The sequence below is a fragment of the Moschus berezovskii genome, chromosome 5 (genome assembly GCF_049115385.1).
Source record: "Moschus berezovskii isolate FMDL1 chromosome 5, NW_MosBer_1.0, whole genome shotgun sequence".
NCBI classification, from domain to species: Eukaryota; Metazoa; Chordata; class Mammalia; order Artiodactyla; family Moschidae; genus Moschus; species Moschus berezovskii.
This window is the reverse complement of record NC_142464.1, coordinates 44,654,674-44,670,682: the sequence shown is the minus strand read 5'-3', so window position 1 is coordinate 44,670,682 and position 16,009 is coordinate 44,654,674. Positions and strand designations below refer to the sequence as shown.

Below are 16,009 nucleotides of genomic sequence, written 5' to 3'. Positions count from 1 at the left end.
CTGAATTGCTGATTCACAACAGTATGAGGTCAGCAGAGATGTACTAACCTTCTATCACACTGTGTGGCTCATGACTATACCATGACATTAGCTGCATAGCATATGTGGAAAAATAAAGCTTTACATTTTTATTAGATTTGAACCTATTAATGAAAATCTTATTCACCCTCTAAAGGATTTCTCATCAATATCATTGTAACTTACAGCTTTTGCTGTATGCTTGTTTTTTGGTTTTGTTTTTTCAAGAAAGATTGGTCAAAGTTGAATGCTTATAATTTTGATTCACATCTTAGAAGTTAGTCTCTCAAAACTACAATTCAAAAAGATACATATATACCTATGTTCACAGCAACACTATTCACAATAGCCAAAACATGGAAACAACCTAAATGTCCATCTGTAGATGAGTGGATAAAGATGTGGTACATATATACAACGGAATACTACCCAGTCATAAAGAATGAATAATGTCATTTGAAGCAACATGGATGGACTTAGAGATTATCACACTAAGTAAATTAGAAAGAGAAAGACAAATACCATATGATATCACTTATATGTAGAATATAAAATATGACACAAATGAACCTACCTATGAAACAGAAACACACTCACAGAGAACAGTCTTGTTGTTGCCAAGGGGGAGGGGGGAAGTGGTGACTAGGAGTTTGGGGTTAGTAGATAAAATCCATTATATAGAGAATGGATAAACATGGTCCTACTGTATACCACAGGCAATAATATTCAATATCCTGTGATAAGTCATAATGAAAAAGAACTTTTAAAAAAGAATGCATAAATATATGCATAACTGAATCACTTTGCAGTACAACAGAAATTAATCCAACATTGTAAATCAACCATAGTTGGTTTTTTTTTAATAAAAAGATGCTAAACATCAATTCCTCCTCCGTATTGTATTCCAGAGTCCTCTAGGAAGACTTCCTACTCAGAATGGTAGAACTAACCTTCCCTCCTCTGGGGCTTTACTTACCCTAAACATATTACATTCAAAGTTTTTGTAAAGAGTGAATATAATCATGTATATAGAAGTGACTGCACAGCAGATGTCTTCTATTATAATTAACTGAAAAATTAAGGTCATAATACTGAATTCATAGATTGTTAAGCATATTAGACATAATATATACTTTTAAATCTAGTACATTATAGGTATTCCATGAAAACCTATATAATTCCCATTCTTATTATTTTGAATAGCTCTCTTTTTAATGAACAAAGGCAGAAACTCTGGAATTACTCTTTGTTACTATAGAAAAGATAAATTACAGGGAAGTATTTCTTACAGAAAAAACAAGCAGAAATTTGCTAAGCATGAAATGGGTGAAAAGAGGAGAAGAATAGGTCACAAACTTTGATTCTCAAATAATTTCATCATGTACAAAGTGAAATTAATAGGTTTCTAAACCATTCTCATCCATGGATGCTTGAAAATGAAGAGGATATGAGTGTGGAAAAGGAAAATCTAAAAACATCTCCAGATCATGCAGAAGTCTGATGTTCCTGATCTATTTGGCAATGAAATTGCTTCCTAAAACCACAGAGGGCATCTTCCAGGAAAGAAACAAGACAACCTTTTCAGTTACTTTGTCCTTGATCTCCTATTCTTAGTGTAAAAGAATCTGAAAGAAATTCACATGACCCATATTGAGAAAAATGTCTCTAGAAAACTCATTTTGGGGGAGGTAAGAATATAAAATTCTCAGACCATCAAAGATTGACTTATTAGAGTCATGTGTTAGGAGTTATTTTTCTACTCTTTAAAAAAAAGAAAGGTTTTACTTTTATTAATATTATTATAAAATTATATAGAAATTTTTATCCATAATTTAAAATATAGCAAAAAAACACATGATAGTTTATTAAAAAACACCTTGAAGATTCTTCAACTTTTCACATTAGGGATTCTTTGTGTTTAAATCTTCCCTTTTTACTGATGGACCTATTTGCAGGTCAGGAATAGAGATGCAGACATAAGAGAACAGACTTGTGGACACAGCAGAGGAAGCAAAGAGTGGGGTGAATCGAGAAAGCAGCATTGATATATACACACAATAGTGGGTGAAACAAACAGCTAGTGAGAGGTTTGCTGTGTGACACGGGGAGCTCAGCCCAGCGCTCTGTGACGACCTAAAGGGGTGGGAAGAGGGGCAGGGTCGGAGCGAGGCTCAAGAGGGAAGCAGTGTATGTATGCCTGTGGCTGATTCACAGTGGTATATGGCAGAAACCAACACAGCAGTGTAAAGCAATTATACTCCAATTGAAAATAAATTTTTAAAAAATCTTCTTTTTCTGGTTTTTAACCTGAACCTCTCTTACAATCTTGACATCATCTCTATTTTTAAAACCTGTTTTTCTATTGTTTTGGCAATATATTATTACTCATGGATCTACAATAAAACAAAATTGCAAACTTTTAGAGCTTTTAAAAATCATCTCAATTAACTTTATCAAGAAACCTGAGACCCAGACAATTTAAAGAGCTTGGCCAGAACCTCTTAGAGGATGAAAGCGGGGGCTGGCTCTTCAGAGTCTGCAATAGCATTTTTAAATGTATATATAAGTTGTTCTGAGGACCCAGCAGTTGTGCAGTTCCCTGGAGCTGATAGTAAAATCAAGTGTTAGTTGCAGCCCCCATGGGTGTAAGCATTATTAAAGTAGTGTTCCTTCATTCACTGTTGCCCATTTATGGAGTCCTAGCAGGAAAATGCAGATGCAAACATGAATAAGACCTATATCGACTCAAGCATAGCACTCACGCACTGTATTGATAAACAAGAACTATATGCTCACAATTAGTTGCTATGGATGAAGAGTTGATTGCTTACTCATTAACAATTTATTGAATATTTATTTCAGTTCAGTTCAGTTCAGTCGCTCAGTCGTGTCCAACTCTCTGCGACCCCATGAATCACAGCACGCCAGGCCTCCCTGTCCACCACCAACTCCCAGAGTTCACTCAAACTCATGTCCATAGAGTTGGTGATGCCATCCAGCCATCTCATTCTCTGTCGTCCCCTTCTCCTCCCGCCCCCAACCTTTCCCAGCATCAGGGTCTTACTCTATAACAATTCTATGGGTCTAAAATGAAACTTTTTTCTTTTAAGTGACACTAATGTTTACTGGGGGCTTCCCTGGTGGCTCAGAGGTTAAAGCGTTTGCCTCCAATGTGGGAGACCCAGGTTCGATCCCTGGGTCGGGAAGATCCCCTGGAGAAGGAAACGGTAACCCACTCCAGTATTCTTGCCTGGAGAATCCCATGGACGGAGAAGCCTGGTAGGCTACAGTCCACGGGGTCGCATAGAATCGGACACAACTGAGCGACGGAACAGAACAGAATGTTTACTGATAGTAAGACTATTTTTTTAAGGAGCTGAATTTTGTTGCCTAATTTATTGAGCTAGGATACAAAGTTTGGGGGATTTTTTTTTTTTGTATTTCTGAAACATTCTAATTTCATGTCTGAACTTTTAAAAAACTTCAAATGAGCTCCTTTTTATGGCTGAGTAATATTCCATTGTGTGCATGTACCACAACTTCTTTATCCATTCATCTGTTGATGGACATTTAGGTTGCTTCAATGTCTTGGCTGTTGTATACAGCACTGCAATGAACATTGGAGTACATGTGTCTTTTTCAATTTTTCAATTATAGTTTTCTCAGGGTATATGTCCAGTAATGGGATTGCTGGGTCATATGGTAGCTTTATTCCTAGTTTTTAAAGTATTATCCATACTGCTCTCCATAGTGGCCGTATCAACTTACATCCCAGCAACAATGCCAGAGAGTTCCCTTTTGAGTCAGCTGTATTGAGGTGGATGAACATATTGCCTGTTATACAGAGCAGAGTAAGTCAGAAAGAGAAAAACAAACATCATATACATATGGAATCTGGAAAAATAGTACTGATGAACCTATCTGCAGGATAGGAAAGATCCAGACATAGAGAACAGACTTGTGGACACAGTGCGGGAAGAAGAGAGTGGGACAAATTGCGAGGGCAGCACTGAAACACGTACATGACCATATGTAAAGCAGAGAGTTAATGGGAAGTTGCTGTATAACACAGGGAGTTCCACTCGGTGCTCGGTGACAACCTAGAGCGGTACAGTGGGGGAGGGGGAAGCTTCAGGAGGGAGGGGATATACGTATACTTATGGCTCATTCATGTTGTATGGCAGAAGCCAACAAAACATTGTAAAGCAACTACCCTTCAATTAAAAATAAATTTTAAAACTTATCATCAACCCTTGTTTCCCTGCCTCTAATAAATCATTCCCTTCTTCCCTAGACTACGTATCAGTAAGTGATTGAATAGTAGTCTTCCAATTAAATATAATTCCCAACTTCTCAATGACAGATAGCAACGGCACAAGATCAGCTTTTTATCTGAACCTTTACTCAAGGGAAAAATATCTACAAAGCTGAAAAAGTCAAAATTGTTGATTATACTTAGTGAAATATAATTACAAATATCCAAATAAACTAGAAGTCAATATAATAAAGTCCACCAAAACAGTTGGACACAAATTTTCTTATTATATGAAAATTTTCATGTAATTTGTGGGAAAAAACCATAATATTCTTTATGCCTCCATACATCCTCTTACAGTGTTTATATTTTATGATCACAACTCACTCTTCATTTCAGTTTAACACTAAACTTATTCCCTTTCTGGATACAAGATTTACAAGGAATTTGATCATGTTGACCTTTTGATTCTAACAACCAAGGATTAAACTAATTCAAGAATGGAAATAGTGTGGAAATGCTACAGATCAAGCCTCTCTGATTCAAGTCATTCAACATGCTAATTCTGACAGCTGGAAAATCTTACTCAGAAAAAAAATGAGTGTCAGCAGCATGTTTGATTATGAAAAGCTGGAAGCAGCAGTCTCTTCAAAAATCAGAATGGGGATCCCTCAGTGTCTTAGTGGTCAAGAACCCGCCTGCCAATCTAAGAGACGCGGGTGCGACTAATCCTGTGCGCCACAACTACTGAGCCTGTGCCCTGGAGCCGGGGAACTGCAGCTACTGAAGCCTGAGAACTCGAGAGCCCGCGCTCCGCAACAAGAGACGCCACTGCAGTGTGAAGCCCAGGCACCACAGCTAGAGACAAGCCCAGCAGCAGCAAAGACCCACCTCGGCCAAAAATAAAATAATAAGTAAAATTATTCAAAACAATTAGAATGACGCACTATACATCTCATACTTTACAGAACCGTCTCTACCACAAACCATTTCATCCTCTCATCTCTGACCATGCCAGACGTGTTCTTTAACCACGAATTCACAAGCCTTTACTCTGAGTGAGCCTCGCGATCAGCAACCTCTTGAGCGAGTGTGGGAAACAGGGAAGGAGTCCACAGCTTACACCTGGGGTTGCCGAAGACAACACCGCAGAAAGGAATGTTTTTCTTCTCTTGGCCTCTGTGTCCCCTGTTAATGTGTAGCGGGGCATTGTTGGGAAATAGATCCTCACCTGACATTCCAAGAAATGGAGGGCCTCACGGTTGTTTTATGGCTCAGTCATTAAACGCATGAACGTTCCGTCCTGCCGGAAATCACTGACGCAGCCAGACTGTGAAGAGCTTCTCAGAAACGCTGCCACCGCGTGGTAATTTGGAGCTATGACCGGAAGAGCCGTATGGGTCATATGGTTCATCTCAAGATGGCTGGGCTCCAGCAGAATCTATTCCTATAACTTTCTAACTTCCTATTAAATCATTCCCGTGGGCACAAAGTAAACCATAGTGAATCCTGTGGAAATCTTGGGGTTTTTTTTTTAGAATGTGTGAGCTTCCCTCCACTACACTGACAATATGACAGTTATACGGGTAATGTGTTTAAAGGGAAACAGTTTTTAAGAGCAGAAATAAGAAATCTGTTTTTGCAACTCTATAACCTATGTGTTTTATATTTTATAGAGATAGCTGCCATTTGAGTTGTTAAAATGTGTGCTTAGAACCCACAAATCAAAAACATCTATTTATTTGAAATGCATCCAATTTAAGAGACATATTCTGCCCACTCCCCACCCTCAGCCCACCACCAAATATCTACAAACCTATGGATTTAATCAATTAAATTTCGATTTTTAAAAAATTATTTTTGATTAAATAATCAAAACATTATTTAATTAATATTTATATTAAAAGCAAAATTGGAGGGACTTCTCTGGTGACCCGGCATCTAAGACTCCACACTCCCAATGCAGGGGGCCTGGGTTGAACCCCTGATCAAAGAACTAGATCCCACATGCCACAACTAAGAGATCCCACATGCACCTAGCACCTGGTGCTGCCAAATAAAAGTTTTCTAAAAAGCAATTTTGGTAAATAGGAGCTGACATCGTACATAGGGCCATTTATAATAAATAGGCCATTATAATAAATAGGGCCATTTATCTTTACTCTCACTTTTTACATGATTCTTACAATGGAAGTGTGAGATAAATGAATAGTGCAATCTCCATTTCACAGCTGAGAAAGGCAGATGAAGAGGTTAAGTAATCTTGAAACAATATTAAATGTTTAAAATGAACTCAGAACTCTGCTATCCCTAATTTCTGTTCCAATATTCAACCTTCATCCATAATTTTCTTTCAAACACCTTTTAAATGCCCAGTAAAGTTTTTTTTTAATATAGAATTTTATTTTCTTATTCAGTAACAAATTTTATATATCCTGAGAGAAAAATTAGAAAATTACTATTAAGAAATCTAAGCCAGTCCTTCAGAGGCATGCAAATTATCCTGTTGATGTACAGTATAAAAATCTTATATCCGATCTCATTACAATAAACCATTCAATTTAGAGTTAATACAAATCATGACTACCTTCTCCTAAAAAATCTTAATAATTGTTAACATACAATTAAATATGGTTAAAATATGCAGGGTATTTGCAAATATGTGGGAGGTATTTTTAGTTTTACACATTCTAATTCACTTAAATCTCTCAAAAAACCCCACGAACTCTGCATTTGACAGACGAAGAAACAAGTATAGATAGGCTAAATGGTTTGCCCAAGGTCACACAGCTAATTTGTGCAGAGTAGAATTCAAAGCCACATGCTGGCTCCTGAAACAGCACTCTCAAGCAGTAACCCTGCTCTCAGTCATAAACTGCTTTACTTCTGCCACCTGAGAATAAATTACCATTCTTTTATTTTATATAGCAGTTATCAGATCCATCAGCTCCAAATAATTCAAACCATGCAACAAAAATCCATGTCCTTGAAAGTCATTGGAATCCAATTTAATGAACATGACTGGGGATTTTAATGTTTCTAATGCCATTTGTCTAAATGACAAGCTGCTGCACACGTGAAACGCGAAGCTTAAGTAAAAAGGGAAGAAGGGTATCTGAACTCTTTGTATGTATCTGAACAATAGCCTGGTACCTCTTAAATAAGTATAATTCCGTTACATACATATATCACATTAATCTGTTATTTAAACCAAAAGAAACAAAAATCTATTTAATTTTATCTAGGACTGATTTAGATAATATTTTCTTCTAACTCAGAAATAAACTCTTTTTCCCTCCCCCTACATTTTCATGGGCCCTCTAGAAGCCCTTCCAGGATGCTGAGAGTCAGTGCCATGAACGAAAAAGATAGTTAATGATATTGTACATAAGTAATGTTTTAACTGCAGGGTAGTGGGTGTTTGCGTGCGTGTGCGTGTGTGTGTGTGCATGTGTTTGTTCTGTGACCACAAAACCAGAGGGGGAAGTGTGGGAGCAAGTGGGCTGGGTAGTGGCAAAATGCCTCATGACACATCTCTCCGCCCCCTGTGTAGGTGGAGAGCATCTGGAGCAGCCTTTAAATTCCGGGAGATCCTGGTTGTCAGCAGCAGGCAGAGCAGGCCGGGAGGGCAGCACTGAGCACTGCGTCAGCATCACGGGGGACTGGACTCTTCTCTGCCGCCACAGACCAAGGTAAGCCTGCAGTTTGCTCCATGACTCCTGTCCTCTCTTCACTGCCTCGTCTCATTGGGAAGGTCAGTTTGTAAGGAAGAGTATAATGGTAAATACTGTTAATCAGACTTAAGTTGTTCTTGTCTTTTGAATATGCATGCCAGATCCAGGGCAGATGTCCTGCAGGAAAGGTGGCTGGTTATTTTGAAAGACAGTCGAATATAAAATTTAAAAATATTTCCATGGAGTCCTCAAAAGAACTGAGACTACTTTTTTCAGACAGGAAATAAAAGAAAAATTCTATGCCCCTTTGGGATGATTGTATATATCATTTTAAATGGATAGACGACCATGGAACATTTAAAAGGAAAATGCTTTTTAGTATTCATATAAGCCGATGTTAATGCTAATTTTTAATGACTGGATTTATCCCTTTTTCAAGGAAAAAAACCCTTTCTGAATATTTTCCCCTCTGTATTTAGCTATTAAAATTTCACCAAAATATCTATATGATACTGTTTAGACTTACAAATAGAAAAGCTGTTGACTTCAGTGTTTTCATTTTCATTTCAAACTTCTAGAATACCTTGACTTACTAACTTTAGAGACAGCTTCATTTCACCTAAGTAATACCTTTTAAATAATTTAAGTTGAAAATCACATTTGAAATGCATGTTGGAAAATGGAGACAGCAAGTTTCTCTTTCTTATTTTTATTTTCTCTCTTCGTGTTTTTCTTCTCTGAAAAGTAAATATTCTCTCTGAAAAGTAAATATTCTTGCTTTATTATTTTAATTCAATTACTGCTGATCTGTTTTTAGGTTCAGATGGCTGGAGATATCAGATAGTAATGGTGTAATCTCTGAAACTCTAAATGTTAAAGTTGAATAAATATAGACTTGTAAAATTCCTCTCTCCCTTGCCTAATAGTGAGAGATGGAAAATAGAGGTGGCAGTACAAATATTAACTCAAAAGATCATAATATTAAAAATAAATTTGTCCAGTATTTCCACACAAAATACATATTTATTTGTGATGACTTTGTAATGTGGTAGCCTAAAAAAAGTATCACTGTTTTGACCTTAGAAAAGATAAAATATTTCTCACAAAATATTTTGCAGGAAAAATCATTACCATGAGAATTGCAGTGATTTGCTTCTGCCTCTTGGGCATTGCCTCCGCCCTTCCAGTGAGTACAACTGAATCTTTAAAAAAAAAAAAAAAAAGTCCTTAAAATAAATGAATTATGTGTTTCAATGTTGCTAGGAACACATTCACACTATAATCTTTCTTCACCTTTCTATTTCAAAGGTTAAACAGACCAATTCTGGCAGCTCTGAGGAAAAGCAGGTAAGCATCTTTTTAGTTTACTATAAAGCTATTTATGCAACTGCTGCAAGATGTACTACAAACATATGACAATTTTACTTATTTTCACAGTCAAACAAAATAACCAATAAGTATTTATTGGGTCCTTGCTATGGTTCTAGTGCAGTACCAAGCATAGAATTGCTTTTAATTAATACAGTCTCTTTAAACTAGATTTCTTAATATAATAAAATGATGCTTTAGGTCGATCATTTCTATAAAATGAGTTCTGTGAAGTTGTGTGACTTTTGTTTCCGTGAGTCAACCTAGTTCTAAAAGTAAAAAATTCCATCTTTCACTTTACTTAATGGCAAGCTAAGTTTAAAATTCACTTCACGTATTGGAGAGTTGGCATAACCATAACACTCACAGTATCTCTGAAGATATTTGCTAAGAAACCCATTATCTTAAAAAAGTATATTTATGCTGTTTGTATCTATTGTGCTTATCAGATGACTTTAGATTTTTCTAACCAAACATAAGACTAAATCAAACTCTTCATAATTATTCCACCCAGCACCATAGATGTACCTGTCCCTCCACAATAGGTGAAACCGTGCCAGCCAAACAACAGACGGGTATTGTCCCAAGGAGCTTGGACAAAAAGGCACACAGGGTTCTATTCCAGATAAACAGAATAAAGGCCAATATAGAGCTGTCTGAGGTCACTGCAGTTAGATTGCTCAGTGAAGATGTTAGGAGAAGTACTGCAGTGGGTGTTTGGATATGCAAATAGGTATGTGTAAGTGTGTCTGTTTTCCAACTGATCTAAGAACACAAGTATTGAATCACAATAATAAGCCAGAAAATTAACATTTCCAGAGAAAATAGAGGTCACACTCTTTGAGGCAAGAATTAGTACCTTTTTAATAGAATAAAAAGCATATGAAGCTATGGCAGTGTGAGTGGTTAAATGTTACTTAAGAGATAAGTGGAGAGCAGAACCTCCTAGAATCCTAGAAATGTAGAGCTAGTTGGAAGTATGGAAAGTCTATAAAGAGACACCCCTGAAGATGAAAACACTGGTTATCTATGAGTGATATGATTACCGAGCAATTTTAGTTTGTTTTTCTTATCTGGATGTTCTTCATATTACTTTTTAAAAATTATAAATTTACCTTATAAATACAGATAAAGCCTGATTACATATATCATCAGAAAAATATATTAATTATGTATCAATTATAACATTTGTGTAAATATTATATATATATTTATATAAAAATATATTTTAAAGAAAAAATAGGGAACCTTTGAACTCATGCACAGCAGTAGTTTTCACATTTTTTAGTTAAAGAAAACACTTCTTTCAGCAGAAACCTTCATAGAAGTCCAATATGAAACTGCTCTGGTTAGAGCCAGACATGGGGAAACCCAAAGTGCTACTGACCAGTTTCCTTCCTTTCTTCCCCTCCTTGCCTGTGAAAGAATTCTTGGAACCCCTAGGGTAACTCTTCTCAGTGACAGAGATGTGAAGTGATTGCCCTGGGCCATGCAGCCCACCAGATGACACTTATTCAGAGCCATTTTCACTCCTCTGCACTAGCATCTTATTGTCATTTCCCAGATAAATAATTTGGCTGAGTGAAAGATCATTCCTTTCATGTCTTTGGCAGCTTACAACAAGAGAACTTTTATGCAATGGTGTTGATATTATATTTCTGCACTGTCCACTACGGTAGCCATAAATACATGTGACTTGTACACTCACAATGTAGCTAGTGCCAGAGAAGATAGTTTTCTTTATTAACTTAAATAGCCATGTGTTTCATGGCTAGAGGATACCATTCACGACAGCACAGCCTGAGAGAGTTTCTTCTTCCATAGAGGAAGGAAAAAAGGAAGACCAGTGCTAATTAAGGGCACCTCTGCTTTAATTGTGTTTCATCTGAGGAATTTCAGCTATCAGACATAGAACAGGAGGGCAGTGTATCATCAGTGTGAGGAGCCTTTGGATTTAAACCCTGGCTCTGCTACTTACTATCACTTAACTTTATTGTGGGCTTCCCATCTGGTGGCTCAGATGCTAAAGAATCTGCCTGCAGTGCAGGAGACCTGGGTTTGATCCCTGGATCAGTCAGGAAGATCCCCTGGAGAAAGGAATGGCTATCTACTCCAGTATTCTTGCCTGGAGAATTCCGTGGACAGAGGCTGAAGGAATAATAATGATGATGATGATACTCATCTCAGGATTAAATGAATTAGTATTTATAAGTCACTTTGAAAGTGTGCCTGGCTTACAGTAAGTGCTATGTAAAAGTCTGTTAAATGAATCTATCAGAAAGAATAAATTATGAAAGACATCACTAAGGTTCTAATTGACTAAATAATGCATATTATGCTTATCTGTCAAGATTGGGGAAGAATAGTTGTTATTTCAGCTTATCACTTAGAGACCCCTGTTTCTTTAATAAAAAAAAATAATAATGACAAATATGCAACTCTCTTTTGTAGCTTAACAACAAACACCCAGATGCTGTAGCAACATGGCTAAAGCCTGACCCATCTCAGAAGCAGACTTTCCTAACACCTCAGGTATTTTTCATTTTAATTAACTCTAAATATTAAAATTCTCACAATTAAAGAACAACCACCACAAAAAATAGCCACCAAGCAGGCCATTTCGGCTGGTTAAATTGATCTTTCCTGCCTGTTGGGCTTCCCTGATAGCTCAGTTGGTAAAGAATCCACCTGCAATGGCTTCCCTGGTGGCTCAGATGGTAAAGCATCTGCCTGCAACATGGGAGACCCGGGTTCAATCCCTGGGTCGGGAAGATTCCCTGGAAAAGGAAATGGCAACCCACTCTAGTACTCTTGCCTGGAAAATTTCCATGGACTGAGGAGCCTGGTAGGCTACAGTCGATGGGGTCGCAAAGAGTCGGACACGACTGAGCAACTTCACTTCACTTTCCTGCCTGTTTGTAAATGTGAGCTTAGGACACCAATTGATCTGTCAGGTTGTCTTCCTGATTAATCCTTCCACCAATGAGGCTAGAAAAATAAGACCTGCTTTGGATGGGAAAAGCTAACTTTTGAATAAAAAAGTTAAGTGTGTATGATGTACACTGATTCGTGTCTTTTCTTCTTCAGAATTCTGTGTCCTCTGAGGAAACTGATGACAACAAACAAAATGTGAGTTTTCACTTTGATTCTGATGTCTGTTGTGCCTTAGAAGGCATGCTTTCTCCTAATGACATTGCCCAGGATCAAATTCTGGCAAAACTCCATTAGCAAATCCTCCAGAAACTGGTTTTTATTGGGACTAATTATTAATATATTTGCTAAGCAAAGGAATAAGTTAAATTTGCTTTCCTAAAGATTCTATTTGAAGATGCTAAGAGTCTATAAGAGAAGTTAGATAAATTACCCAGGATATTTACAAATCAGAAGTGTAATAGACATTAACTGGTTAACTGAGCTATAGTTTCGACACATGGATAAGAGAGTCACCTTTTGATTATCCAGGCTAATAGGGAGGTGATTTTAGTTTTGGGGGTGTGCATTAATACATGGATTCTCTGATCCCCTGAGAATTCTCATTTCAAATAGAAAAGGTAATCTCACAATTATGTATTTGTATTTATTGGATCATTGAATTTGGTAAATTAGTGTTTAATATGAACAAGGAAAAACAGTGTCATTGATACAAATATTATAACGCATACATTTGGCTTGAAAATATCTATGAAAATAGTTTTTATGAGAAAGGAAGAAAAATGCCTTAGAATAGGATTCCATTTACCCTTGTGTTAAAGGGGAGATTGGAATAAGCTCACTTTAGCATTTAAAAGCCATTAAGTGCTTTGTTGTGAATACAAAGGTTCTAAAACTAAAGAGAGTAAAATACTAATGCACTGTAAAGACTAAGGGACAATAAAAACCCTGACACCCATTTTTCTGGCCATCTTGATTTCTAGACCCTCCCAAGTAAGTCCAACGAGAGCCCTGAGCAAACAGACGACCTAGATGATGATGATGATGAAAACAGCCAGGACGATGCTGATAACACCGACGACTCTGACCATTCCAACGAATCTCACCATTCTGATGAATCTGATGAAGCTGATTTTCCCACTGACATTCCAACAATCACAATTTTCACTCCACCTATCCCTACAGAAAACACAAATGATGGCCGAGGTGATAGTGTGGCTTATGGACTGAAGTCAAAATCTAAGAAGTTCCGCCGATCTAACGTTCAGGTAAATCTTGAATAAACACATCAGATGGTTATGATTAGAGCCCAATTCTAGGAAACTAGAGTCTGCGTGCTCACTTATGTATTCATTCAGCAAGTATTATTACTTTATGATCACTGAATGCAAAACCTTTTCCCACTTGGTTTTTGAGTTCAAATTCACATAATTTCTCCTTAATTTTGTCTCTCAATCACAATGCAATTTTTCCAAATCCTGCTTATAAAGCACTTATTGTATTCACTTTTTTAAATTAAAAAAGATTTTGGAAAAGAGTAATTATTTTCACAATATAGTGGTCATATCTTGAAGTTAAACACATAAGAACTGGAGAGTTGCAAATCACACTGACTTTACAGTCAGTGGATTTGGATATGGCACATAGCCTTGCCATTTACTATTGACTTTACTTTTAACTTTCGATCCATTTTCTCTTTATGTAAAACAGATAATGAGACCTACCTCATAGATTTCCTCACAAACATAATTCATGTACTTATTAAACTAAAGGAGATGACATAATGAAAGGACTTGGTTTTTTAAAAAAGTAACATACTAGTATTTTCTTTCCTTTTTTTGCTTCAGCCAAATTTAGACATTTTTATAGAATACTTTGGTGTGGAAGTTAGAAGGCATTAGAGAATTACAGTGCTTCCCTCCCTAGCTGTTCACTGAATTCTTCTCCTGTTTGTGCTGTGATTCAGAGTCCAGGTGTCACAGAGGAGGACTTCACATCACACGTAGAGAGCGAGGAGATGCATGACGCACCCAAGAAGACGGGTCAGCTGAACGACCACAGCAAGGAAACCAACAGTAGCGAGCTTTCCAAAGAACTCACGCCAAAGCCCAAGGATGAGAGCAACACACATTCCAATGTGATTGAGAGTCAGGAAAATTCCAAACTCAGCCAAGAATTCCATAGCCTTGAAGACAAGCTAGACCTGGATCATAAGAGTGAAGAAGAAGACAAACACCTGAAAATTCGCATTTCTCATGAATTAGATAGTGCCTCTTCTGAGGTCAATTGAAAGGAGAAAATACAATGTCTTACTTTGCTTTTAGTAAAAAGAAAAGGATACATTAAAGCAGGGTGGGAGACAATATGAAATGCATATTTCTCAGCTTAGTTGGTGAACGTATATGTGTGTAGATCTGGAAACAGATCATGTTTTGGATCATTAGTTTAGTGTGTGGCTTCATGGTAACACCCTTATAAACTAAAAGCTTCAGGGTTTAGTCTATATTCTTTCCACATAAAAAATGCAAACCATCACAGCATTTTAATGTTTGCTACCCTTTTATGAATAGAAATTTATGTAGAAGCAAACAAAATACTGTTACACACTTTTAAGAAAGAATATAAAATTTCATGTCACTATGATCTTTTTGTTTTTTAAATTAGTATATATTTTGTTGTGATTATTTTTGCTGGTGTGAATAAATCTTTTATCTTGAATGTAATGAGAGTCTGGTGGTATCAGTCGTGTTTCTTATTTGGTTTCCTACAGTTGCCTAGCAGTTATAAATGTAATCATTTTAATTACATTAACATGCTGGACATAAGGCAGACCTGCTGGGTCAATTATACAGCCTCTGACTGAGCTAAAGTTCCTGTCGAGGAAAGAAGAGTCAAGCAGGGGTTGATATTCAATCAGGAACGTTCCAACCATGCAGGGGTCCATGGGTCAATTCCAGTAGATGAAAGCAACCTTTTTCTAATTTTCACAAAGCTGATACAAAAGTTAATAAGGGCTTCTGTAGTGGCTTAGTGGTTAAGAATCCTCCTGCCAATGCAGGGGACGTGGGTTCAATTCCCGATCCAGGAAGAGCCCACATGCAGCCTGAGCACCACAACTACTGAGCCCACATGCCTGGAGCCTTTGCTCCACAACAGGAGAAGCCGCCACAACGAGAAGCTCCTGCACTGCAACCAACAATAGCCCCCGCTCCCCACAACTAGAGATAGCCTGCATGCAACAACAGAGACCCAGCAGCCAAAAATAAATAAATCTTTTTTTCAAAAAAGAAAAGCTAATGAGTGCCTAGATGCAACAACAAATCAATTTTTACTGTTTCTTACCATTCTCCATTAATTCTCTCAATAAGTTTATTGCTTTCTTGCCCTTGGATGACAACTTGGTAGTTCCCATAGCTACTCTGATCATCTGTAGATATGGAACAAATAGTCCTTTTTTTTATTGGAAAAAACCTAAATGCTGCTGCTGCTGCTACAGTTTCATCTAATACTCAAAATTTTCAACTTCATTCAAAACAAAAAGTTCAGGAAACCTGAAGTGGAGCACGTGCCTTTATCTCATGCTTTGCTCCTCTGCTCTTCCTAAAACTAGAAATCCATTGGAAAATTTTAAATTCTTTATTAAACAGCTCTTGGGATAAAGTGGAAAATTTTAAATTGCAGAATTTCTAAAAAAGTGTTGTAATGAAATGTAAACTCAATAGAGTACAGTTAAACTGGTGATCATAGGAAATCCATAGCCTTA

At 37.0% G+C, this 16,009-nt stretch overlaps 1 protein-coding gene and 1 long non-coding RNA gene across 4 annotated transcripts in view; one reads left to right on the top strand and one right to left on the bottom strand.

Moving 5' to 3' along the window:
* The window catches only part of LOC148777826 (uncharacterized), a 250,697-nt gene extending 245,104 nt beyond the window's left edge, over nucleotides 1–5,593 (bottom strand). For 2 of the 3 annotated variants that reach the window (XR_016037431.1, XR_016037430.1), the window contains exon 1: nucleotides 5,505–5,593. This is a non-coding gene — a long non-coding RNA (uncharacterized LOC148777826). The remainder of the gene's footprint in view (nucleotides 1–5,504) is intronic. The other variant, XR_016037432.1, reaches the window with a different exon arrangement.
* Nucleotides 5,594–7,854: 2,261 nt separating this feature from the next.
* On the top strand, nucleotides 7,855–14,974 carry SPP1 (secreted phosphoprotein 1). The gene is made up of 7 exons (XM_055434980.2): nucleotides 7,855–7,965; nucleotides 9,066–9,133; nucleotides 9,256–9,294; nucleotides 11,767–11,847; nucleotides 12,403–12,444; nucleotides 13,230–13,514; nucleotides 14,213–14,974. The coding sequence occupies exons 2-7, from the start codon at nucleotides 9,080–9,082 to the stop codon at nucleotides 14,534–14,536; spliced, it is 825 nt and encodes a 274-aa protein (XP_055290955.1). The 5' UTR covers nucleotides 7,855–7,965; nucleotides 9,066–9,079; the 3' UTR covers nucleotides 14,537–14,974.
* The last annotated feature ends 1,035 nt before the right edge of the window (nucleotides 14,975–16,009 follow it).